The 26,652-nt window shown below is 35.7% G+C and overlaps 2 protein-coding genes across 4 annotated transcripts in view; both read right to left on the minus strand.

Annotated features, from left to right (window-relative positions):
* The window catches only part of RMDN2 (regulator of microtubule dynamics 2), a 60,496-nt gene extending 34,429 nt beyond the window's left edge, over positions 1-26,067 (minus strand). The window contains exons 1-2 of one of the 3 annotated variants that reach the window (XM_019742177.3): positions 25,930-26,067; positions 16,499-16,967 (exon numbers count right to left, since the gene is read on the minus strand). In XM_019742177.3, the coding sequence (XP_019597736.3) occupies positions 16,499-16,950 (452 nt within the window). In that variant the 5' untranslated portion in view covers positions 16,951-16,967; positions 25,930-26,067. The other 2 variants (XM_088796214.1, XM_019742207.3) reach the window with 2 other exon arrangements.
* LOC141571750 (uncharacterized) lies at positions 9,308-11,066 on the minus strand. Its single transcript, XM_074333897.2, has 2 exons — positions 11,050-11,066; positions 9,308-10,439 (listed from the first exon to the last, which is right to left on the minus strand). The coding sequence occupies exons 1-2, from the start codon at positions 11,064-11,066 to the stop codon at positions 9,395-9,397; spliced, it is 1,062 nt and encodes a 353-aa protein (XP_074189998.1). The 3' UTR covers positions 9,308-9,394.
* Positions 26,068-26,652: the final 585 nt, after the last annotated feature.

A 26,652-nucleotide genomic window follows, 5' to 3' on the forward strand; every position in this document is an offset into this window, starting at 1 on the left:
ATTCTAGGATGGCTAAAATAAAAGAGACAATAACAAGTGTTGATAAGGATGTGGGAAAATTGGAACCCTTCTACATTACTGATAGGACTGAAAAATGGTCCATCAGGTTTGGAAAACAATTTGGCAGTTCCTCAAAATGTTAAACATAGAGTTTCCATATGATTCAGCAATTACACACTTAAGTACATATCTGAGAGACTTGAAAACATATGTCCATATAAAAATATGTACAGGAATGTTCATCAAAACATTATGCATAACAGCCAAAAAAATGAAAACAACTCAAATGCCCGTCAGCTGATGAATGGGTAAAAAAATGAGTAAACAATGGAATATTATTTGGTAATATAAAGGATTAAAGTATTGTTGCATGATACTACATGAATAAAGCTTGAACATATTATGCCACGTGAAAGGCCATATATTATAAGATTTCATTTTATGAAATGTACCAGACAGGCAAAGCCATGGCAACAGAAAGTAGATTAATAGTTGATAGGGCCTGGGGATAAGGGGAGATAGAGAATGAGTGGGCGCAGGGTGCAGGCTTTCTTTTTGGGGTAATGAAAGTGTTTGGAAATTAGAAAGTGGTGATGGCTATACAGCTCTGTGAATAAAATAAAATCCACCAAGTATACTTTGAAAGGGTGAATTTTACGGTATATGAATAATATCTCAATAAAGACATTATATAGAAAAAGGAACAAAAACTTGAATATTCCTATAGCCATTAAATAAATTAAATCAGAATTAATACATGTATGGAGAGACAGAGAGAGAGAGAGAGAGAGAGAGAGAGAGAGAGAGAGAGAGATAACAGAGTTTTATGGTGAATTCTATCAAATCTCCAAAGAATCAGATTTATTCAAATTCTTCTAAGGAATTAAAAAAGAAGAAACACTCCTCAGTTCATTTTATGAAACTAGTAAAACTGATACCCAAACCAAACAAGGATAGTATAAGAAATAAAAATCATAGGCCAAATTCATACATAAAAATAGATGTAAAAATCCTCAAAAATAATCAAAAAACTGCAATGAACATGAAAGAAAGCATCATAACCAAATTGAGTTTCTTCTAGGAATTACAAGCACAGTTTAACATTTCAAAATTTCTCTGGCACAACAGATAAAATAATAAAAACTATATGAGTATGATAATTTCAGTGGTTACCACAAAAATTTTTTTCAATAAATTCAATGCTATTTCAGGACAAAAGAAATATCAAACCCATAAACAAGGACTATAATAGACTTTTGAACCTGATAAAGGTTATATACCAGAAACTATAATACATTTCACACTTAATGATGAAACATTAGAAGCATTTTCCTTAAAATCAGGAATAGAGAAGGATGTACAATATTGCTGCTTCTATTTAATATTGTACTGCAGGTCCTATTAGCACAAATATTAAAAGAAACACAAATAAAAATTATAAGAATTGAGAAAGAAGATACAGAACTGTTACTGTTTGACGATTATTCCTTTTTTTGTTTGTTATTTTTTTAAATTAAAGTTTATCGGGGTGACAATTGTTAGTAAAGTTACATAGATTTCAGGTGAACAATTCTATATTACATCATGTATGAATCCCATTGTGTGTTCACCACCCAGAGTCAGTTCTCCTTCCATCACCATATATTTGATCCCCTTTACCCTCATCTACTACTTCCCTCCCCCCTTACCCTCTGGTAACCACTAAACTATTGCCTGTGTCTATGAGGTTTTATTTCTCATTTGTTTGTCTTGTTCTTTTGTTGTTTTTGGTTTACATACCACATATCAGTGAAATCATATGGTTCTCTGCTTTTTCTGTCTGACTTATTTCGCTTAGCATAATAATCTCAAGATCCATCCATGTTGTCACAAATATTCCTATATCATCTTTTCTTACTGCCTAATAGTATTCCATTGTGCATATATATATACACCACAACTTTTTATCCATTCATCTATCAAAGGACATTTTAGTTGTTTCCATGTCTTGGCCACCATAAATAAAGCTGCAATGAACACTGGAGCACACTAGTCTTTATGGATAGATGTTTTCAGATTTTTTGGGTAGATACCCAGGAGAGGCATTGCTGGGTCATATGGTAATTCTACTCGTAGTTTTTTGAGGAACCTCCACACTGCCTTCCATAGTGGCCGCACCAATCTGCATTCCTACCAACAGTGTATGAGGGTTCCTTTTTCTCCACTCAATGATTATTCAACAGAATAAAAAACCTAACAGAATTTACAGATAAATAAAAAACATTTATAATCAATTTCTGAAAAATCAATTGTATTCTTATACCTATAAAACAAGTTAGAAAAATGTAATTTTATAAAAATATAACATTTATAATAGCAGGAAAAATACATGGTACCTAGGAAAAAATTCCACAAAGTTTTTTTTATGACTTTTCTACAGAAAATTATAAAATATCATCTGAAGACATTAAAGAGTACCTAAATAAATGGAAAAAGATGATATATCTATGGACAGGAAAACTTAATATTAAAATAATTTCATATGGCATCAAATCAATCTACACTTTTAATGCAATTCCAATCAAAACCACAATGGTGTTTTTCTAAGGAACTTACCTAACTAAAATTAATATGGGAGGGTAAGTGCAAGAACAGCCAAGAGCATTTTAAAAAACAGATATCAGAACTACAGTATAAAAGACAAAGCTATAGCAAGTCAGTGTGCTACTGGCACAACAACAAACAAAATAGCCAACAAAACAAAAGAGAACATCTAGGCTAGTCTCTTCCCCACATTAAGAAACACCCAAGTGTAGGAAAATTGTTTTCCTACTTTAGACAGGAATCTTTTACTTATAACTGGGCATTTATAAAAAACTAGGAGGAAGTTTTGAAAGCAAATTTTAACAATAAGGCATATCTAATTATGCCTGGGAAACTGTACTAACTTCGGGTTAGAGCTTAGATTTGTACTGGGGGGGAGGGTAGGAATTTCATAGATTATTTGATGTCAAACACAGTTTTCCAACACTATTTTAGCAGGCCTGGAGAAGTTCACCCTAAAATGTCCAATTTACCAACAAACACTGGTCTCCTCACATACTTTTCTGGTCCTATTTGCTGCTCCCAATTTGAATAAGAACTATGCCATTTTCCCTAGCCCATCATTTCTGTATAATTACTTGCTGCAATAGCAACAACAGCATCTCTAAAAGCATACTTGCATTATCTAAAGAGGAAATGACATTACTTACTGTGAAAATAAAATAGTGTATTTATAAAAGTATATCGTAGTAAGTTGCATCAGAATAGGCAAAACATTCCTGGCTACAGTAATGTAGTCTCCCCACAGGAAGCATCCTGATTTAGTTTCCTGTGCTCAGCTTTACAAAACCTCACTCCCATGATTTTGTTTTTCAAAAGATACATGTGAAGAAAGAATTGTGTCAGCAAGATGGTAGACTACAGAAGCACTAAATAAATAACAATAGACAGACTACAATAGCTTTTAGGGAGATTTATAAACTAGTCAAAGATTTGCAGTAAACAAGTGACTATCCAAGCAAGAAAAAGCCATACTCAAAGTGGTGGTAAACTTCAGGGTGCTTTTGCTCAGCCTTGCCTCACCTCTCCCTGACATGGCACAACATGGCTGGGAAGCTGTCCAACTCCCGTCTTCTCCCCTGGGACAGAAGAAAAAGAGTGGATCTTGTTTTCTGGAATGTCCCGGAACTTCCTGGGAGACTGGTTTCAGTTTTGCTTGCCTCAGAGCTCAGACAGAAATGAAGGCATAGTTTGGATATCAGATTGGAGGCCACTAAAAGCGGTGGCAGGCACTGTGGCATGTGACAGCAACAGGAGAACTGCAGACTCACAGGTAGCCTGGGTGCAAAGAGTATGGGGAAAGGAATACAATAGGACAACTAAGGCACCAAGAAGAACAAGGGTGAGACTCATATTGAAATTACGATATTTAATAACAGTTGTGTGTATGGGGCAATTGGGAAAAAAGCATACACACAGGCCCAGGGAAAATAAATGCCTAGGAGACCTGAGAAAACCTTAAACTCTCATACGGGGCTAATCAGAGTCTTCCTCTGCATGAAGACAGTCTATAAAGGCTGGGATAGATGGCTTTTTCAAATGCACAATTTTTAACAAAGCATACAAAGAAATATGGAAAGATGGCCCATTCAAATGAACAAAATAAATGTGCAAAAGGAAATAAAAGATTTACTTAACTTATTTAAAAGATTTAAAAGAGAAAAGCATAAAAATAATGATAAATCTATGCTAATGGTTATTACAATGTATAAAGATATAATCTATGATATCAATAAAATGAATGGGTGGAGATATGTAAAGGAGAAGAGTTTTTGTATACAATTGACATTAAGTTGTTATCAGTTTAAAATAATTGTTATAAATTTAGGATGTTAAATGTAATGCCCAGGGCAAACACACAAAAAAATATCTATAGAATATAAACACACAAAAAATGAGAAGGGAATCTGTGTTTTACTACAAAAAATCAAGTAAACGCAAAGGAAGGCAGTAAGGGAAGAAATGAAGGACAGAAAACGCTACATAAGATACACAGAAAACAAATAACAAAATGGCAATAGAAAGTCCTTCTCTATTAGTTAATTACTTTAAATATAAATGGATTAAATTCCCCTATCAAAGACACAGATCGGTAGAATAGATTTTTAAAAAATCAGGATCAACCATATGTTGTCTATAAGAGACTCACTTTAGAACTAAGGACACATGTGGGTTGAAAGTAGAAGGATAAAAAAGATATTCCATGTAAATAATAACTAGAAGAAAATAGTGCTGGCTATATTAATATCAGACAAAATGGACTTTAAGTCAAAACTTACAAGAGACAAAGAAGGACATTATATAATTATAAAAAACTCAATTTGCCAAGAATATGTAACAATAAACATATTCACTAAACATTAGAGCTCCTACATACATGAAGCAAACACTGACAGAATTGAAGGGAGAAACAGACAGCAAAATAATACTAGGAGACTTCAATACCTCACTTTCAATAATGGATAGAACAACCAGACAGGAAACAGAGGAATTGAACATCACTATTGACCAATTTAACATAACAGACATATCCAGAATACTTAACAATAGTACAATACACATTTTTCTTAAAAGCACATGTAATGTTCTCCAGGATAGATATGTTATGCCACAACACATGTCTTAATGATTTTTAAAAGATTGAAATCATACAAAGTATTATAATGAAATGAAACAGAAATCAACAACAGAAGGAAAACTGGAAATCCACAAATATGTAAAAATTAAACAACATATTCTTAAGCAACCGTGGGTAAAAGATAAAATCACAAAGGAAACTAGAAAATACCTGAGTCAAAAGAAACAAAACCACAAAATATCAAAACTTATAGGATGCAATAAAAGCAGTGCGGAGGAAATTTATAGCTGTAAATGTCTACGTTAAAAAAAAAAAGAAGTTCTCTAATCAACAACCTAAATTACCTTGAGGAACTAGGGGAGAAAAAAAAGGCAAACTAAACCCAAAGCTATCAGAAGGAAGGAAAGAGTAAAGATTAGAACAGAAATATACATTAATAGAGAATAAAAAACAATAGAGAAAAATCAACAAAACCAAGAGGTGGTTCTCCAGAAAGATCAACAAAATTGACAAACGTTTAGCTAGATTGACTAAGAAAAAAGAGAGAAGAATCAACTAAAATCAGAAATGAAAGATGGGATCTCACTATCAACGTTACAGAAATAAAAAGGATTATGAGAGTACTACAAAGGATAGTATGCCAACAAACTGGATAACCTACATAAAAATGGATACATTCCCGAAAACAGGCAACCTACCAAGTCTAAATTAGGAAGAAATACAAAACCTAAATAGATTGGTAACTAGTAAAGAGATGAAATCAGTAATCCAACAAGGGAAAGCCCAGAACCACACGGCTTCACTGGTGAATTCCACAAACAATTTAAAGAAGAATTAACACCAGTATTACTCAAACTCCTCCAAAAAGAATATTTCCTAACTCATTCTATGAGGTCATCATTACCCTGATACCAAAGCTACAAATACACTTTAAGAAAATTAGACCAATATTCCTGATAAATATTGATGTAAAAACCCTCAACAAAATACTAGCTAAAAATATTTGGAAACACATTAAAATGATTATGTGCCATGACCAAGTGGGATTTATTCTGGGAATGCAAGGATTGGTCAACATCAACATCAAAAAAGGAAAAAACAAAAAAACTGTATAAAAACAAAAAAGGGAAAACCAATAGTGCTGGGAAAACTGGATATTCATATGCAAAAGAATGACACTGGACACTGGTGCAGAAAAAAGCATTTGACAAAATTCGACACCCTTTCATGATGAAAATGTGTGACAAACTAGCAATAGAACAAAACTACTTCAACATAATATAAAGGTCATACACGAAAAGCCCATAGGTAATATTGTACTCAATAGCAAGAGATTAAAAGCTTTTCCTCTAAGATCAGGAACAAGACAAGAGTGCTTGATTTGTAATTTCTCTTCAACACAGTGCTGGAAGTCCTAGCCAGAACAATTAGGCAAGAAAAGAAATAAAAGGCACCTAAATTGGAAAGGAAGAAGTAAAATTATTTCTTAGCAGATGACATGATCTTATATGTAGAAAACCCTAACGATTTCACATAAGAAGTAAGAATTAATAAATTCAGTGAAGTTGCAGGATACAAAATCAACTTGCAAAAATCAGTTGTGTAAAAGGAAATAAACAACTCTCCAATAGCATCAAAAAGAATAAAATACTTAGGGATAAACTCAACTAAGGAAGTGAAATATTTGTACACTGAAAACTACAACACATTGCTGAAAGAAATTAAAGAAGACACAAACAGAAATCTCATGGGTTTGAAGACTTAATATTGAACAGTATATACTGGCATAAAGTCAGACATATACATCAATGGAACAGAATAGAGAGCCCAGAAGTAAACCCTCACATATATGGTCAAATGATTTTTTTACAAGATTGCCGAGATCATTCAATGAAGAAACAGTCTTATCAATAAATAATGCTGGGGACAAACACACACACATATCTATATATCTATATATCTATATATCTATATATCTATATCTATATCTATATCCAGGAAAACTGGATAGTGACATGTAAAAGAATTACAATGGACCATTACCTTATATTATACACAAAAATTAACTCAAAATGGATCAAAGACCCAAGTGTACAACCTAAAACTACAGAAGTCTTAGAAGAAAACATTGTATTTGGCAATCATTTCTTGTATGTGACACCAAAAGCATGGGCAACAAAAGAAATAATAGATCAATTAGACAGCAAAATTAAAAACTTCTGTGCATCAAAAGAGATGATCAACAGAGTGAAAGACAACCCACAAAGTGGAAGAAAATATTTGTAAGTCAAATATCTCCTAAAACTCTACAAAAAAAGCAAACAACCCGATTATAAAATGGGCAAAGGACCTGAACAAATATTTCTCCAAAGAAGATATACAAATGATACAAATGGCCAATAAGCACATGACAAAATGCTCAATGTCACTAATCATTAGGGAAATGCAACTCAAAACCACAATGAGATACCACCTCACGCCCATTAGGATGGTTACAATAAAAATAAAAATAAAGACAAGTGTTGACTAGGATGTAGAGAAACTGGAATCCTTGTGTATTCTCGGAGGAATATAAAATGGTACAGCTGCTATGGAAAAAATACATGGCAGTTCTTCAAAAATTTTAAAAACATAATTACCATATGATCCAGTAATTCTATTTCTGGGTATATAATCAAAAGAATTGAAAGCAGGGTCTCAAAGAGATATTTGTGCACCCATTTTCGTAGCAGCATTATTCACAATAGCCAAAAGGTAGAAGCAACTAAAGTGTCCACTGACAAAGGAATGGATAAATAAAATATGGTACATACATATAAAGGAATACCATTCCGCTTAAAAAACAAAAGGAAATTCTGACACATGCTACAACATGGATGAACCTTGAGGACATTATGCTAGTCACAAAATAAGCCAAAAAGACAAGAACGATGTAATTCCACTTATATAAGGTACCTAGAAAAATCAAATTCATAGAGTCAGAAAGAATAGTGGTTGCCAGAGGCTGGTGGATGCAGGATAGGGTGTTGTTGTTTAATGGGTACAGAATTTAAATTTTGCAAGATGAAGATTTCTGGAAATGGATGGCAATTGTACAACAATATGAACGTACTTTAATGCTACAGAACTTAAAAATGGTTAAGATGGTAAATATTATGTGTACTTCACAACAACTAACATAGAAAAAAAATTAAGATATATGCTAAAAGGAAGAGAAAAACAAAAATAACGTCTTAGTTCAATGATACAGATTTAGGGGGCATCTTATTATGACAAATAATCAAGAATAATGCAAATTCCTTTCCTCTAAAAAGATTACTTAAATTCTAACTTAACTATTTTTAAGTTTATATATATATATATTAATAATGATGAGTGGAATATGATGAGTGGAATAATGATGAGTTAATAATGAGTGGAATATGCCTATATACATATTTCACTTATTAGTTATTCTGATAAATACATTTATAAACTTTGTTTAATATAATGGAAAAAATCTGAAACATATTCGCTCTTAAAAATAAAATTTTTGGAGACACTTTTTAAAATAAAAATTTTGGAAAAAATGTGAAAAAATTCACTTTTAAATATAAAAATAACCTTAATATATACATTTTTCCAAATCTCTGATTTCAGAGTTCTCTGAATTCTCAGACATATGCATACATAAATGTGTATTAAAAGTATTTAGTTAAAATAGCTGGTCTCAATATATTCTACATATTTCCATGAAAACATGGTTTTACTTATGATTTGATCTTTGTATTAATAAAAATATCATCTGTCAGTGGGATATCTGGCACGAGAAATACAGCTAGCAAAGCTTACATAAATGAAAATTTGAGAATTGATAAATATAGCAATATAGACTACATAGGTACTATCTCTAATGATTAGACTAGGATGAAATAAGATGTTAAACTTTCAAAGAGTGTAATACATGTAGAAGACCTATATAACAAAGCTTAATGTTATTTTCAGACCATAGATGTGTTACAATAGTCACTCAGAAATTTGGGACTAGTCAGTCTGTCCCAAATCTGTTAAAAGCCTGAAATACATGAATAATCTTTGACTTCCATATGCTAATAATGTTAATAAACTACCTTTCAAAAAATATAGCAATGAAAGTTAAGTTTAGACTGCAACATAGAAATACATTTTAGAGAATGTGGTGAAGCTTAGTAAGAGAGAAGACTGCTATGAGAACCCAGCAGTGATTTCTACAGACTACCGTGTGCCTGGTAGGAAAACGTCTGATTTGAGCTGCCCTTCTAAGAGTCGTAAAATCTGAGGTGACCTTATTTTAGGGATTTCAATAGGTGAAGATTCGTCTTCATCTTGAGATGAGTTGGCAATATTTTCATCCTCCAAGTAATCTGAGGTAACTTCATTTTGAAATGGGGTAACGTTCCTGGTATTTTTGTAAAACAAAGAAAATCCAACATTATGGAGACTAGGAGAAGATACACTTTGAGAGGGATGCAGCTGAGTCGTAGCTGCAGGATGATCTGTACTGAGACTTTGAGAAGCAGAATGAAGGGAATCGTAGCTTAATTGGCTTCTTTCTTGACTATCAGTGGCAATTCCATTTTGTTGATAAGAATAGGAAGTAAGAGATGGAAGAGAAAAGTAGGTTGATGTACGTTGTTGATAGGTGCTTCTATCAACAGAGTTCCCACGGGCTGAGGAATTAGCTCTTGTTTGAAAATCCATAAAATGCTTGTTATAGACAGAAGAAGAGCTTCCATGTTTTTCAGTATCGGTAATACGTGACTTTTTAAAAACTATTGCAGTTTCTTTTGGATTAAGTATGTTCTCATTACTTGATTGAAGAGTTAAAAAAGTACAACTTTCATAACAGGAAATTATACTTAGTTTAGGGGCAGAAGAAGGTCTTTGGAATCTAAAGCTAAAACGGCCAGAGGAAGATTTTAAATCACTGAAGCTTATTTTTTCTTGAGACTCAAAGTTAGCTCTACTTTGTTGACGGTGAAAGGAAGCACTGCTTTTCTGAAATTTAACCAATAAAGGAAATCTTTTTTCAGAGGAAAATGAGCAAGTAGATGTACTTGATTGAGAAGATAAATGTTTACTTCCTCCAGGTAAACCATCTCTACGGAAACTGACTTTACGCATTGTAGGACCATTTGTTTTAAGACCAAGAGATGTGCTTGGTTGAATAACAGAAGAGGTTCCATGGTGCAGCAGAGGGTCTGAAGTCACTTTATCTGCAGGACAATTTGGTTGGAAGTTCTGGTCCTCTTTACAGCAGCTAGAGTGAGAAAGTGTCAAATGAGGGAAAAAATTAGGGATCAGAGGTGGAAACCTGCCAAGCCTCCTGAAGAACTGCATCCACCTTAACAATCAATATGGAAACAACAGGGAATAAGAAAATTATGGCAACTGAAGTGGATGGTCACATAGAGGTACCCAAAAGAATGCCTAAGTCTAAAAGATTGTTTCTAATTACCTGCCCAGCCTATTAAACCTTGGAAAGATAATTTGAAAGACCCAGGGGAGCAGACAGAAAGAAAGAAACATATGAGAGGGCACCAGAACTAACGGATCCCCTGAAGGAAAAGGTAGACCTTTCTGTTTTAAAAATAATAAGCCATGATATCTATTTGAGACTATTAAACTACTTTTATTTAAAGCAGTTAAGTAGAATAAATTTATATACTGTTGACTAACGTACTGAAAAATATTAACCATGGATGAAGCAGAACCTCTCTGGAGAATATTTCAGATAAATATCCAGCTATTCCAGATATTCAGTTATTGTGGGAAACTAAACGACGCATTAAAGCTTGGTTTATGAAGATATCAATGTTCTTTAGCACATTAAACTTATGGAGAAGTGTTTTTCCTTTTGAAAGGCTTACCTTAAGCATTTTCCCATATTGAATTTAATCCAAAATAAATCTCTCCCTTTCTAAGCCATAATCCTTAAGTCAAAAAATGCCCTGTGTAGGTGGAAGAGATCACAAGATTGAACTCTTAAGTTGCATGTGGAATGAACATTGCAATAATACAGAATGTGATGACAGCAGACTCTAGAATCTAATGACATCAGTTCAGCATAAAACAGTCCTGTGACGCACCTTTCTGAAAAGCTCCAATTTACGTGCCTGGAGTGTATATTGTAAGTTCATATGTTCAAGGAGTCAGCCAACAAATCCAGGGATGAGAAAACAGCTGGATGATGGCAATAACATATATGACATCTGCACAATTCTTTACTTAGAACTGTTTCTCTCACTAGCTGTCCTACATAGCCCTGGCCTATGAACTCTCACTTAAACGCGCTTTACCCCAGGTTTTTACGACTTCCAGTAATATGGAAAAGTGACTGTTACAAACTTTGGTCCGAAGATATGCTGAGAAGGTATAAAGACCTAAATAGCAAATGTTACAGCCCCACAAATGAAACAAGCTTCACCTACCTTAGCAGTATAGTGTAACATCTGATTGTATGGGCCACATGCACAGCCTATGGAGATATGTTTATAACCCTTGAAACAACTTAAACTCACTTAAAAGCAAGGTTAACAGCGTTATTAGAAATATATATATATATATATATATATATATATATATATATATATATATATATGTATATTATCCTCTCCTTTTCCAAACCAACTTGCACTGTTCACATAATAGGTGTTACGTGTATAGCCACTTACAACATAAAACACCCTCCCAAGTCTATTTGTTTTTACTGTTCAATATCCTGAATACCCTACTACCACCTCCTGTTTTTGTTCCCTTCCTAACAACCTTCTTTGAGAAACCTTTGAAGAAATTCCTTTCCAGAGGCCTAAAGCTCTCTAATTCTCACCATATAATTGCCAGTTTATAATTTGATTTCACCCTACATACAAGGTGATAAATTAATCTGTTACTGTTTCATAGATGCTGAAGATACCATTCTTGGGTCAGACACAGAGAACTTTATTACTCACAGCAAATCAAGCAATGTGACCACCAGCGTATTTGTATTGGTTCTCCTTGACCCGAGGTCCCACAAGGGCAATGCAGAGGGCCCAGAGACTCTTGCATGGCAGTGAGTTGTGTTACAAAGAAAGGAACACTGAGTTTAAGAAACCCACCACTTTTAAAGCAAGCCGTAAGCATATCTGCTAAACTTGCTGTTCCTCCTGGAGAAAACTATTACCTAATTTCTCATGGTTTCTCCCCACAACTCAGAAATGGGCAGGATAAAAGGTGGTTACTCAGACTTTCCACCTTCATAAAAATTGACTCAAAATGGATCACAGACTTAAATATGAAATGCAAAAGCATAAAACTCCTAGAAGACAACAGTGGAGAAAATATAGATAAAATTGGGCATGGCAATGACTTTTTAGATGCAACACCAAAGGTACGATTCATGAAAGAAATAATTGACAAGCTTCTGCTGTGCGAAAGACAACATTAAGAGAATGAGAAGCCACAGGTTGGGAGAACACATTTGCAAAATACACATCTAAAAAAGGACTATTATCCAAAATATATAAAGAACTCTTAAAATTCAACAATAAGAAAACAAACAACCCAATTTAAAAATAGGCCAAAGACCTTAACAGACACCTCACCAAAGAATATATATAGATGTCAAGCAAATGAAAAGATGCCCCACAGCATATGTCATTAGAGAAATGCAAATTAAAACAACAATGAGATACCACTACATACCTATTAGAATGGTCAAAATCCAGAACACTGACAACACTGAAATGCTGGTGAGGATGTGGAGCAACAGGAAGTCTCACTCATTATTGGTGGGAATACAAAACGGTACAGCCACTTTGGAAGATAGTTTAGAGGTTTCTTATAAAATATACTCTTACCATACAATCCAGCAATCATGCTCCTTGGTATTTACCCAAATGAGATGAAAACTTATGTCCACTCAAAAATCTGCACATGGATGTTTATAGCATCTGTCTTCATAGTTGCCCAAACTTGGGAGCAACCAAGATGTCTTTCAGTAGGTGAATGGATAAATAAACTGTGGTACATCCAGACAATGGAATATTATTCAGCACTAAAAAGAAATGAGCTGTTAAGCCATGAAAAGACATGAAGGAAACTTAAATGCATATTCTGAAGCAAAAGAAGCCCATCTGAAAAGGCTATATACTATATGATTCCAACTATATGACGTTTTGGAAAAGGAGAAACTATGGAAACAGTAAAAACATCAGTGGTTGCCAAGGGTTGGGGGAGAGAGAGGGATGAATAGCCAGAGCACAGAGAATTTTTAGGGCAGTGAAAATACTCTGCATGATACCACAATGGATTTATATCTAAACTCATAGAATGTACAATGCCGAGAGCAAATCCTAATGTAAACTATGGACTTTGGGTGACGATGATGTGTGAATTGTAGGCTCATCAAATGTAACAAATGCACCACTCCGGGGCCGGATGTTGATAATGGGGAGGCTATGCATGGGAGAGGGATTATACGGAAACCTCTGTACCTTTCCCTCAATTTTGCTGTGAACCTAAAACTTCTCCAGAAAAATCAAGGAAACAAAAAAGAGTGCTCAGGGCCTCTTTTTTGGGACACCTAGGAAGATGTGTAGGAGAGTAAGAAGCCCAAGGAGGGCTGGCTCTCACTACAGCAATCTACTACTTTTTCCCCGTCTTGTGAAATGGTCCTCTATTCCATTTCCTAAGTCACAATGAGACCAATGACTACATTTTCCAAAAGAACATCTTTTGCATATTGAAACAATAGATTATGTAACACATATAAAGTTTCTATAAGAAACTTTTTTCAAAATGTGGTTAGCTTGTTGTTCAACAGTCCCAAATAGGGCCTCTAAATAAAGCACTTGCCCACTGAGCTAACCCAAAGGAAATGATGACGTTATAACTAGATCTCAATGGTAACAAACATTTCTGCCCATTGGAGGTAATAAATGAGGACAGATCACTCCACCCTCCCCCCCATTGAAATAAATCTATGATAACTAATTTTTTAAAGGGTCTGGGTATGTGTTTGGGGGGTGGGGAAGAAGATGCCTAGATATTTGAAAGGAACAGAAATCATATACTAGTCTGTGTAATATATAGAAGATGTTTAATATTTTTCTGGATAGACTACTTATCTAAATCTCCAGTCCTAAAATTGCCCCCTCACTACTTATTTTTAAGAAAACCATAATGAGACTTAGCCCCCCAAAGCTAGTAAACCCTCATCATGGCACGCATCTAAAACATGCTTTTCCTTCAATCCATTCCCGACTCTTCATTCTATCAACTCCACGATGCCAGGCACCTTCATTATGTGTTATGATCACCTACACCTCCTCCTTTTTCACCTTAGCCAATCCATTCCAACCAAGCCCCAAACCCCAGCATGACATAGCTCGCTATGCCCCATGAACATCTTGCTTACTTGTAACTATAACTATCACTAATTAAAACAATTTCATCATGCTATTTCGGCAGAAGTTTAGAAAATCTTCCAGAACAAAGCTTCTCAAATTTTAGAGTACATCAGTGTCACTAGGAGAGCATGTTAAAATTCAGATTCTTGGGCAGCATTTCCAGAGATTTGGATTACGAGTTGTGGGGTGAGTCTTGCGAATGTGCGTTTCCATTAAGCTCCCAGACCAGATGGGATGTTTATGCTCCTGATCCACAGACCACTCTCTGAGTAGTTCTGTTCTAAAACATCTGGGTAATGAAGAAGTCCTCATAGTGAAGGTTAAAAGGACCTTTTAAGGTACATTCTGGAAGTTTCCTGCCCGAGCTGGGGTCCAGTAAGGACAACAAATGCTATCAGGACTGACTGACCCTTCTCTTGGCGCCTAGATGGACAAGGCCCTTCAGGAACCTAGTATACACCTGGGGAGGGAAGAGGGGAGAACCCTGAATGCGACTGAGTCTTTAACTCAAAAGGACCAGCTCTAAACTAGAATTGACTGAGTTCATTTGGACTGACAAATTCCAAGTTTTCCCAAAACAGAGACAGTGAACTACTCTGAATTCGATTATAGTATAGTTATACCTTTAGCTGATCTGAGTGTAGTGAATGTAAATTATTCAATCTATTACATTAATTATAGTTATTTGTACAAATGGCTTACCAGATGTAACTAATTATACAAAATAACAATAATGTTCATCATTAAATTAGCACCAGGTTAACTGTTATATTTTCGTTCATTACGTTATTAAATTTATCCACATAGGTTCGCTATTTGTAGTTTGCTACTCAGCATGGTTATCTATATGTGACTTGAAAGCTAGGAAAAGCATTGCTTGGGATCACCAAATAATTTAATATATACTATCTCTAGAATTGCCTTATCCATTATTAGTTCCCTTTGAAAGAAAGAAGATTAATTAATTCACTAAATAGCAGTTACCAAATGCAGTCTAGTAAAGATAAAGAAACAGAAGGGTTTGAACTGATCCAATAATAAACTGGAAGTAGTTTTAAAAACAACAGAAACAAACAAAAACGTACATATTTTAGGTCAACAAGCACAGATGTGTTCCAGCAACATTAGATGTGAGAAATACAAGGATGAAAACAAGAGTTCCTTGCCCTAAAGAATTTCAGGCTATGTCATACTCACTAGTGCTTCTTTATTTACTTGCCTATTTTACTTCTCAAAAACACTAGTCAAGCACAATTTCTTTATTCATAAATCATTTGTTTTTCCCCTAAAATAATACTATTTATGTTCTTGATTTTAGAATTCAACGTATTACCCCATGTGAGGATGAAACGGAATCACTTGTACATTCTCAAATCCTTTTAGGTCTGCACTGCCCAATCCTGGAGCCACTAGTCCCATATGGCTATTTAAATTAATTACAATTAAATAAAATTTAAAAATCAGTCCCTCAGTTGTACTAGCTATACTTCAACGGGCTACCATATTGGGCAACACAAATTCAGGCCATTTCCATCATCACAGAAGATTCTATTGGACTGCATTTATTGGATAGTTCTTATACAAGGAGTCATGCAGTATAAAATAGGCTGTATTTAATACTGTATAAAAATATGTATAAAAATAGGTTACAAAGTTTGGCAAACAATTATTGTCTTATTCAATATGCACATGATGTCATCCAATACTAGTAAGTCACTTACATTGTTTTTGTCAATGCAGTCTATACTAGCTTAAATGCTGACTTCTATTGAATACGGTTTTAATGTATTGTAAACCAAAATAATCACTTTTTCTGTCTTGTTAGTAGCAAAATATATGACCAGGAACGCATAATGAAAGTACCTAAATAATAGCAAAACATAATAAATAATCAATTCAACATGGGAAACATCTTAAAGAAACTCACCCTCCTTCACTTTCCGCTTCCTCTGAACTATTACTTGTTCCTGAACTTTGAACTGTGGCAAGCCTTCTTTTTCTAGCTCTGTGCTGAGGACTTATCTTATGAGCAGTGGTCTTCCCTCCAAGTTCACCATGTATATATTCCTCCAGTTTTGGAATGGCTTCTTTAAGAACTCTGATTTCCGATTTCAGTTCTTCCACATTTGCCAGTAATTCATTTAACTTCTCCAGTATCTGAAGTTGCCTTCCGTGAAAGATCGCTGCTGCTCCTTGGTCATCATGCATTTCATCTTGCAAAGTCACTGGATCAAATGTATTACCCAGAGAAAGAAATTTAGGTAAATTCATTCCTGTCCTCGGTTTACAAATCTTGCGGTACCACAACAGAAGCAAGCTGATGCCAGTAGTTCCCACCATAATGCCAAGTATCAGTTCTTTGTTTGTGGAATGAGGCATTTCTTGGGCTTTTGTTTCTAAAAATTAAAAAACACAAACGTAAATGCAGAGTGTTTCTGTCTTTGCCCAAGACAAAATAATACAAAAAATACTTGATAAATCATAAACTAAAATATACTACCTTTACAATGTACGTGGCCCAGTGGAAATATATACTTTAAGGGATATTACTGAAGTCCAGTGTAAAGTATCAACTGCTTTAATTCAGAATTTGTATTTTACATGACTGACTGGAAATTTATTCTTTACCATATCTTTTTAAAGGGTGTGATAAACAGAGAAGTAAAAGCATCATTATAAATTTTTGAAAAAACGATTTAAGAATTCAAATTATGCTTAACTGTTTCTGAACCTTTTATTTCTATAAAATTAACTAGTGTGCTGATTTCTGGGTCTCATCTTTAAGGAAGGCCAAAAAGCTCTTCCTTAGCATCTCGTTCACATTTATACTTAAATTTAGAGTAATAAACATTTTAAAAGCCCACGGCTTTGAGATACCAAACATAGAGAATTTTGGCAAGTTTGTAACTCACCCCATCTCTGGTTTTTTTCAACATGGAAAGCAGAAATGCTAACATCTCCTTTCTTCCTTTGACCCAGAATTACTCTGCTCCTTACATTTCTATTTCTGTCTGAGGACTTAATGCTTTCCTTTTCTTTCAAATTTTCACTTTTTAAAAAAGTAACAACGAAGTCATTTCTTTGACTCCTTTCTCCTTCTGAACTTTCGTCTTTTTGCATTCAGGGCCCAAGCTCTGGCCCACCTAACTCCATATAAACTCAGCTACTTTGAGTAAATGCATCATAATCTTTCTTTAGTACCATGTTTCCTCGAAAATAAGACCTAGCCAGACCATCATCTCTAATGCATCTTTTAGAGCAAAAATTAATATAAGACCCGGTCTTATATTATATTATTGTATTATATTATGTTATATTATATTATATTATATTATATTATATTATATTATATTATATTATATTATATTATATTATATTATATTATTATTATATTATATAAGACCCAGTATTTGATATTATATTATATATTATGTAAGACCGGGTCTTATATTAAAATAAGACAAGGTTTTATATTAATTTTTGCTCCAAAAGATGCATTAGAGCTGATGGTCTGGCTAGGTCTTATTTTTGGGGAAACACAGTATATCCCATCTTCACTAATTTTATTGCTTATCTCTGTTCTTCAAGTCAGGAGACCATTAAAGAAAAATAATAACAGAAGCCCCCTTTCCTTCTTAGACTTTACAGTGGCAATAATTATATTAGAACTGTGATGAAATTTTGTAATCAGAGTAAAACATAGTAAGATTTTTTTTAATAGACTTTGAAGTTCCCCAAACTGTTTTCCCATCAATTTCCCGTGTTCTGTAAAAAGGTGAACGAACACCTGTATTAAATTTTGTTAGCAACTTGGGAGAAATGTTACAAATAAAGGCAAACTGTTCATTACAGGCAATCAAATTTATAAATGTTTTGGTTTGTTTTTCCTGACACTTTCTCAAGGAGATTATTACAGCACTGCTACCTGTGATCCTTGAGAAAAAGGAAACAAATGAGGTAAATTCTTTAATCTCCCCAGGTTTACAATTGGAGGCAACTTCTGGAGGAGGGCACAAAAGAGGAGAAAGCCAAATAGAGCCTGGTGGTCTCACTGAGGTGAACAGAGATCAGAGCTCAGAGAAACTGAAACACCTAGAATATGTGTGGCATTACAGGGAAGATGAGTGAGGTATGCAGAGAAAGAGCTATTTGGATGCTCTATTACATTACAGGTCTAAGTGTAAAAGAGAAGGACTAATGATTTTAAAATAATAATCTTCCAGAAATAGCCTCAGGTGTTGGTGAATATTATATCCAAGAGAATTAAAAATGCCTTCTTCTGAAGCTAAGGGTCTCAGTAGCAAGCCCTTGTGCTTAATCTGGCCTGCCTGACCTCAGGATACAGTTTGCCTAGAATTAATTTTTTTTTTTAATAAAAAGTATTTTCATGTAACTGGTAAAATTGTGAACTGTAAGTCTACTATCTATCCACTCCCATCCCATCCAGAATACTTGCCAGCAGTAGACTCAGATCAATTTGTAACTTCAGCTGAAGTTGTAGGTAATTATTATTAGCTGTTCAATTTTATTTCCACACACAAAAAAAAAATCACAAAACTAAATTATTTTGAAAGACTATTGTGAAAAAGTAATAGATATCAAAGCCATTATATCCCCATGACTTATATTTGCATAACATCTAATAATTATTCATTAAGCTTGATCATTTTGGTTCTTTTCTGTCAGTAAAAAGATTAATGCAGGATGTTCATATGCTGATGTAGAGATCTATTAAAAGCAATATTCCTATTCTGATTGCTTTCTTGGCTCATTCCTACTGGGCCTTCCTTGAACATTACATTAAAAACAGTCTAGTTCGAATCTTTTTCACTTTAGTAAGTAAATGGAAGTCAAAATCTACCTATGATGATCTCTTTAGGAATTATTCCAAATCATCTCTTTGAGGCAGGTCCTGTTATGATCTTTATTTCACAGATAAGCAAACTGAGGCACACAGTTGTCAAGCCATTTACCCAGGGGTCATCCAACCAGGAAGTGAGAACTGTCACCCTTGATAACTCCTGGCTGCGCTGCTGCATGATGAAGATTCAGAAAGTAACAAGGACGTGGAGGAGAATGCTGGCTGGGCAGAGATGTTCAGAGCTGAAATACAACTTCAGAACTATGAAAGTTCTGGGGAAATAACTAGAATCATTGGAGTAGGTAGTGGTTTTAAATAGCCACAATTAGAGACTAATAGCTCAAGCTATGTTTGAGTTTTACATCAGTATAAAATGAATGTGCTTCTAAGCAAATAATTTGAAAAATGCCACTCATTAAAAATACTAATGTAGAAAATGAATAAATTAGAACACTTGCTTGCCTGCAGGATGACTTCAAAGGCTATATTACATCATTTATTTAACTTTTATAAATTTAATTATCAAATTAGTAGTAAATACTTGCACTGTAGTATAAAAACACAGTAATTAAAAAAAATCTATTGACTAATTAGATGTTAAGTGTTATTCCTGTTACAAATTTCAATTTGTAAGATGCCAGTAATAATAATGGGAAATAATCGACATTATTTTAATATAAATTGGTATCCAAAATTAATGTGTAATAAAGATTATTCAGAGAATCAAGAATTCTGAAATAAATTGTCAAAATGTTGACTCTAATTTCTCCATTAAAATTTCTCTGTAGAAACTCATGAAAAATTTTAAAACAATTTTCGTTTTCTAGTTTAAATTAACTTTTAGATAAAAATTATGCTTTACTAAGTTAATTATAACGCTTTCAGCAAAATCTAGCATATTCACTTAATTCATAAGCAGATTCTTGGGGGAAATACATAAAATACATAATTCGGGATGGAAAAGTTTTTCAAGAGGAATACAGGAACATTATGGGTTACAGACAAGGTGAGGTTTAAGTTTCCCAAAGGAATCGCTCCGAGACCTTGACTTAGTGATCAGATTCCCTACAGCAACCTGGATAACCTGATACTTCTAAGCGAATTCTAATTCTCATATTTCATCAGGTTTCATTTTTCCAATTTTATAATTTCTTTTTAATTTGGAGCTCTCTGAAATTCGGCTTATTTGCAACTGTTTGTCGCACTGAAAATCGGGTCTTCCTTTTGTGTAAAATAGGTAGAGAATCCGAGTTTGTTTTGAGCAAAACAAAACAAAGGAAAACGTCTGCGGGAGGCTGAAAGGTAAGACCCAGAGAGCCGCAGCGAGTGTCTTGGGCAGAAACTCATCGAGGTTTGCAGAGACCTGCCGGATCGAGGCAGCACACCGCCCACTTCCCACGCACCCCACAATGGGAGGGGCTGTGGCTTCTGAGCCACCGGTTCGGCGACGGCTGCGCCCCGGGAAGCCGCTTGCAACCCCACTCAGCAGCCGGGAGAATGAACAGCAATGCCAGCGGGCATGAGGATACGGCAGCCCGAGGGCTACGCGCCCCGGAAGTGCAGTGACCGCCACCGGAAGGGCAGCCTCGACCCTCCGCACGCCCCCGGCCGCGTCCGTTCCGGGCCAGCCGAGCCGCCCACTTCCCTCTGCCCGCACCTGTGCTCGCCGCTCGGGCTTGTCTGCCGTCGTAGACTGGGGACCGAGGACCGGGAACCGGCGGGCGGGGAGGGTGGGAGGGAAGCGGCGAGCAGACAGTAGTTCCGCAGTCCGCGCGTCCCGAGGTGCGGCGCGTGGCCGCCGAGTTCTGACCCAGATGGCGGAAGCGCGGGAGGAGGAGTCCGCGGCCCCTCGCCCCGCAGGTGCCGCCTCTTCGCGTGCTAGCTCACCTGGGACCGACGGCCAGCGCACCTTTTGTAAAAGAAAACTGTGCTCCGCGGGGCCGCTCGACCCTCACCGGACATTGTTGCCCGGATGCCGCCTTCCGTGGAAGCCCGTCCCTCCTCCCCGGCGCCCTGGCTCGGGGCCACCGGCGTCCCGCGCCGCAAGAGCCTTGGCACAAGTTTCCACCTCCCAGCGCGCTTCTCCACTGCCTCACCCCGGTCCTTTCCCGCGCCCCAAGCCACCTCCCCTCCCCTATTATTGGCCTTCTTTTGTGCCATTTTCTAGGCACAACCTTGAACCATCCCCTCCGCGTGACAGTGTCTTGAACTAATTAGTGATCATGTCCACAGCCTCGTTTTCCTAACTTGAACTGGTGTGCCCTTTTAATGAGCACCGCCCACAAATTTTCGTCCCCGCACCATTTTAGTAAGTAGTCTGTAGAAGAAAACCATCGTTTTCTCAGATCCTTAACATAGGAGATTTTACCCAATTTCACTTCTTGTGGTTTCTATAATGAAAATGAAATTCTGCCAAATAAACTGTGCTCTCATTCCCATCCGTAGTGCCCTCACTTTGAGTTTTAAATTTAGGCTTGCAGACTTACCGTGTTTCCCCGAAAATAAGAATTTTTCCTCCGAAAGATACATTAGAGCTGATTGTCTGGCTAGGTCTTACTTTCGTGGAAACTCGGTAATCTGATTGCTAAATTCCCCACCAATGTACTGAATGAATTAAAAACGGGTACAGCCTACCAAAACTATTTAAAAAATTATGGCTAATTTTACAGTTCATATAATACTCTTGACTGATGGAGATTCTATAGGATCTTTAATGCTATAAGATGGTTTTTGAGCTTTAAGCAAGCTGCATTCAAGAAAAAGCCTAGCCATAGTCGTTTTATTAAAACTAAGTTACATTTTGGAAGACATCAGACTAACCTAAGATTTGAAACTACTGAAGCACTGCCTTTTCTAAGAACTTTCACTCCCATTTTATTATGGTGTGCAAAGATATTACAATATAATGTTAACACTTGCTTTATTTAGCCAGAATACTATACAGTGTAAACCTATTATGCAAAGTTTAACAAGATCTTATGACTAAAGAAACTTTACTGTCTCCTCAACAATACTGAAAATAAGCTTAAAGTATCTTGAGATTTAAGCTTTTCCAGAAGGAGCCCACTGAGTTATTCACTGTTGCATGCCCAGCACACAGCACAGAAGACATCTTCAGTTAAAATATAGGGTGTGGGCTGAAAACAGGCCTTACCTACTCTGCTCCAAGAGTGAGATGGCACCTGGTACTGACTTGTTCTTCAAGTTCAGGAAGTAGGGTTAAATAGCTGGACTCTTGCTGTATTCCTATGCAACACCTGTTCTGTGCCTGCCCTTTGTTTCTGTTCCTTGATCAGTAAAAATTATCTGGGAAGTACAAACTCATGTAGTGGTAGCCATTAATGTTTTGTTAAGGTTAAAACTAAATAGCAAAGAGAGGAGCTACTTTTGCCAGGTACTGTTGTAGGGATGACATGAAAAAGAAGAAATGACTCCTCCGACCCGTAATAGGAGTGTAGAGTCTTAAAGGAACTTCTGAAGAAGAAAAAAACTAGGAATTTCAAAAGTATCTGTCCCCATGTTGATGTTCCCCCAAAATTCATATTTAAGCCCTAATCCTCAATGTGATGGTATGTGGAGGTGGTGCCTGTAGGAAATAATTAGGTCATGAGGTCAAAGCCCTCATGAGTGGGATTACTGTAATGCCCTTACAAGAAGAGTAAGAGAGCGGAGCTCACTTTCTACCACGTGAGGATTTAGTAAGCCAGCTGTCTGCAACCCAGAAGAGGATCCTCACCAGAACCTAACCATAATGTCACTATGATCTCAGAGTTCCAGCATCTAGAATTGTGAGAAATAAATGTTTGTTATTTAAGCCACCCAGTCTCTGGTAATTTGTTATAGCAGCCCAAGCTAAGACACTAATTCATCACAACTAGCATAGCATTTACAATCATCTGGTACGGTACCAGTGGCATACAGACCCTTCACAATTTGTCCCCACCGACTTTTCCAGCTTTTCCCTTACCATTTCACCAGGTACCGTGCTATACCTCAGCTATAGCCAAACTACCTTATCATCTTTCCATAAACCACCCTTTTTCTAGTCTCTGTGTCCTTTTCAGGCTGCTCTCTGTGCCTGGAATACCCGGCTCTTTGCCACCTGTCAAAAACCAATTCAGCCAGTCTAGCCTGCTTCGCTTGAGAAGCTACTTTACACATTCTCCTCCTCCCTAAAGGTAGTATCCTTCATGCCTGATCAAAACTTCTGTGGAAGGCTAAGGAGTTTAAACAAATATAAAACCTCTCCCTGCTGTCCTTCAGCACTCCTCTGTCGTGTACACTGTATTATTATATTATTGCTTGGTCACTGACTGGTGGCCCTGAGATGGTGAATGTTATCAAGGCAAGGACACATTTATCTTTATATCCCCAATGCTTGGCACAGTACACATACTCTATATTAGATAAATATTTGAAAACATTTCTCTGAAAAAAATATGTACACTCAAGAGAAAGGCATTAAGAAATTTGTAGTCCTTCATATAAGAGTAATATGAGAAATGTGTATCAAGAGTTTTTGTGTTTTTGTTTTATTTCTTGGGTTTTATCTGAGTGGTTTTGTTCCTAGGAAGCCTTTAAATGACAAAGATAGTTTTAGCCCTCTGACCGTTATCAAAATACTCTATAGTTAACTATTCTTATACTTCTTGTTGTGCATTTATTTCCAAATCCTTTTATCACCTGTCAAATTAGTCAATAGACCATTAAAGGAAATCAAACTGTTTGGTTAGAAGGCAATCAAGAGTTTTGCCTCCATCTCCTTGAGAAGATATAGTCTTGTTTGTGTTCTAGAAATTTGATCTGGGTTTTACTTGAAAACTCAGGAATTGGTGATAGTCAGAGATTAACATTTACATTACATTACATTACATTACATTATATTTTTGTTCTTCAAATTTTCTAATTTACAGCCTGGATTTCTTCATTGACAAATTCAGAGCTGACCTGTAAATATAATTAGCAACACCATGTCATCCAGAAAACCTACCACAAAACAGCAAAGTATACCTTCTTTTTTAGATGGGTTTAAGAAAGTATTTTACTGCTAAATAACTGAAGAAATTATTTTAAAATTAAGAACACATTAACTTTAAGAGAGCAAGAAAGAGCAAGAAAAGATACAAGTCTGCCTGTACAAAGGGCAGTGGTGGAGAAAGGAGCCAGCCGGGCATAACTGAAGCTCCAAGTTCTCCTGTGAACTGGATGGAGAGCAAAAACAGCCACAGCAAAAACTGTATTGAGTCTTCTATTCAGTTACTGCTTCATTCATTTTTTTAAATTTATTTTTTGATTTTTATTTTTCAATTATAGTTGATATTCAATATTATATTAATTTCAGATGTACTACGTAGTGGTTAGACATTTATATAATTTAAGAAGCGATCCCCCTGACTAGTCTAGTACCCACCTGGCACTATACATAGTTATTACCATATTGTTGACTATATTCTCTGTGCTTTACTTTACATTCCTGTTACTGTTTTGTAACTACCAATTTGTACTTCTTAATCCCTTCAACTTTTTCACCCAGCTCCCCAACACCCGTCCTGCTTCATTCTTTACATGAATGATCTTATTCCATCTTCCTAACAGTCCACTGAGGTTAAAAAAAAAAAAAAAGAGGTGAAGAAACTTGTTGCAGGCCACACAGTTAGCTTTAGAGGCAAGTCAAACCTAGCCTTCCTTCAAAACCATTCCCTGTGAGCCCCGCTTTCCTGCCTGTGATAGCACATTTGAAGGGAACTCTTCACAAGCATCTTTCATAAGCACATTGTAGCACTTGTCACATGCTATTGTTCTGTCTGCATCTCCCACTTCAGTGACTTGGGGTTCAGCTTTCACTGCTCCTCTTACAGGAGGGACTGAATCCCCAGACGAGAGCATTTACCTCTGGGAAGGCTTTCCTGTAGGGTTTTACCGTGATCTCTAAGCCACAGAGTACAAAATTGTTGTGGGTCTCTCATTTTCAGGTTAGGCTAAGAACACAGTTTGGAAAAAAGAGTGAAATTAATACTGTGTCTAATATAAACAGTTATTTGTTTTATTTTTAATTTTCCCTAGAACACAAGAAAATTACCCCCCAAATTTCTGAAAAATAACTATGACTAAATTGGGCCTTCTAAGGCAACAATGCTTTCTTTGAAAAAGACATGAGGAAAAGTTTATGAAATATTTCCATAAGACTAAGTGGTTAGTGTAATAAATCAATCACTTAAATACAAGAAAATAGTTGACCCAGTATGCCTGTACTGAATGAATCAGAAACAGTATTTTAGAAAGATACTCATGAAAGAAGAGCTATCAACAAAACTTATATAATACTACAAGCAATTCAATGTTGAATCAATTTATTAAAAACATAACTACCTCATTAAAATATAGAATTCTTATTAGAAATTTTCTGTTTTGTTAAAATAATTAAGTTTTCCGTCAGCGAAGAAACAGTCATTTTCAGAAAGGCATACGAGTATATTCCTTGCCCAGTTCATACTAACCTTGCTCAGTGATTATCAACAGCTTTTCCGTGACACGTCAAGATAGGAATGAAGTGTTTTCAGAAATTGCAGGATCTTTTGTAAGTCACATTCTTACACTGATTTTCTATAATCAGCCTGTTCAAAGTGCAACCTTGGATACACTCTACAGTGGAACTCAAGAGATTCAGAGCAAAGAATAATTCGGCTCCTCCCTTCTGTATTCTTTCTTCCTCTTGAGAGAAAATGTTCAGGGACATCCTTGATCATATATGTCAACTTCCCGAGGCAAGGTCAGTTTCATTGTTTATGGCAGAGTGAAAATAAACTTGAATGTTCATCAGTTAGACAAAATGTTTTTACGATACATGTATGCACAAATTAGTTAACATAATTAGTTTAAATGAATAGTTTTAATTGTATGTAAGTCAGACAAAAGATTTCATTTTGGACTTGGGTGGTAAGTTAATTCTGGGCGAGGGTCTGCTGGGAAAAATTTGGGTTAACTGTTTTCCAGACCCACTGTCCTCAGACTATTTAAAGACATTATTTTTCCCTTTAGGAGCATAATTCTTTCAAGAAATTATTTAATAGATGGAGAAAGCCTCTTTCCTGGTATGCAAATCAGTCTGTAGAGATAACACACTCTCCTGCTGCAATAGAGACACAGTAATTAATCGACGATTGTTAAAACTTGTTCCATTTTATAAAAATTGTATTCCTATGTTTATAATTAAGACACAT

Source organism: Rhinolophus sinicus, chromosome 2 (genome assembly GCF_057876585.1).
Source record: "Rhinolophus sinicus isolate RSI-liver-muscle chromosome 2, RSI-T2T, whole genome shotgun sequence".
In the NCBI taxonomy this organism is placed as follows: Eukaryota; Metazoa; Chordata; class Mammalia; order Chiroptera; family Rhinolophidae; genus Rhinolophus; species Rhinolophus sinicus.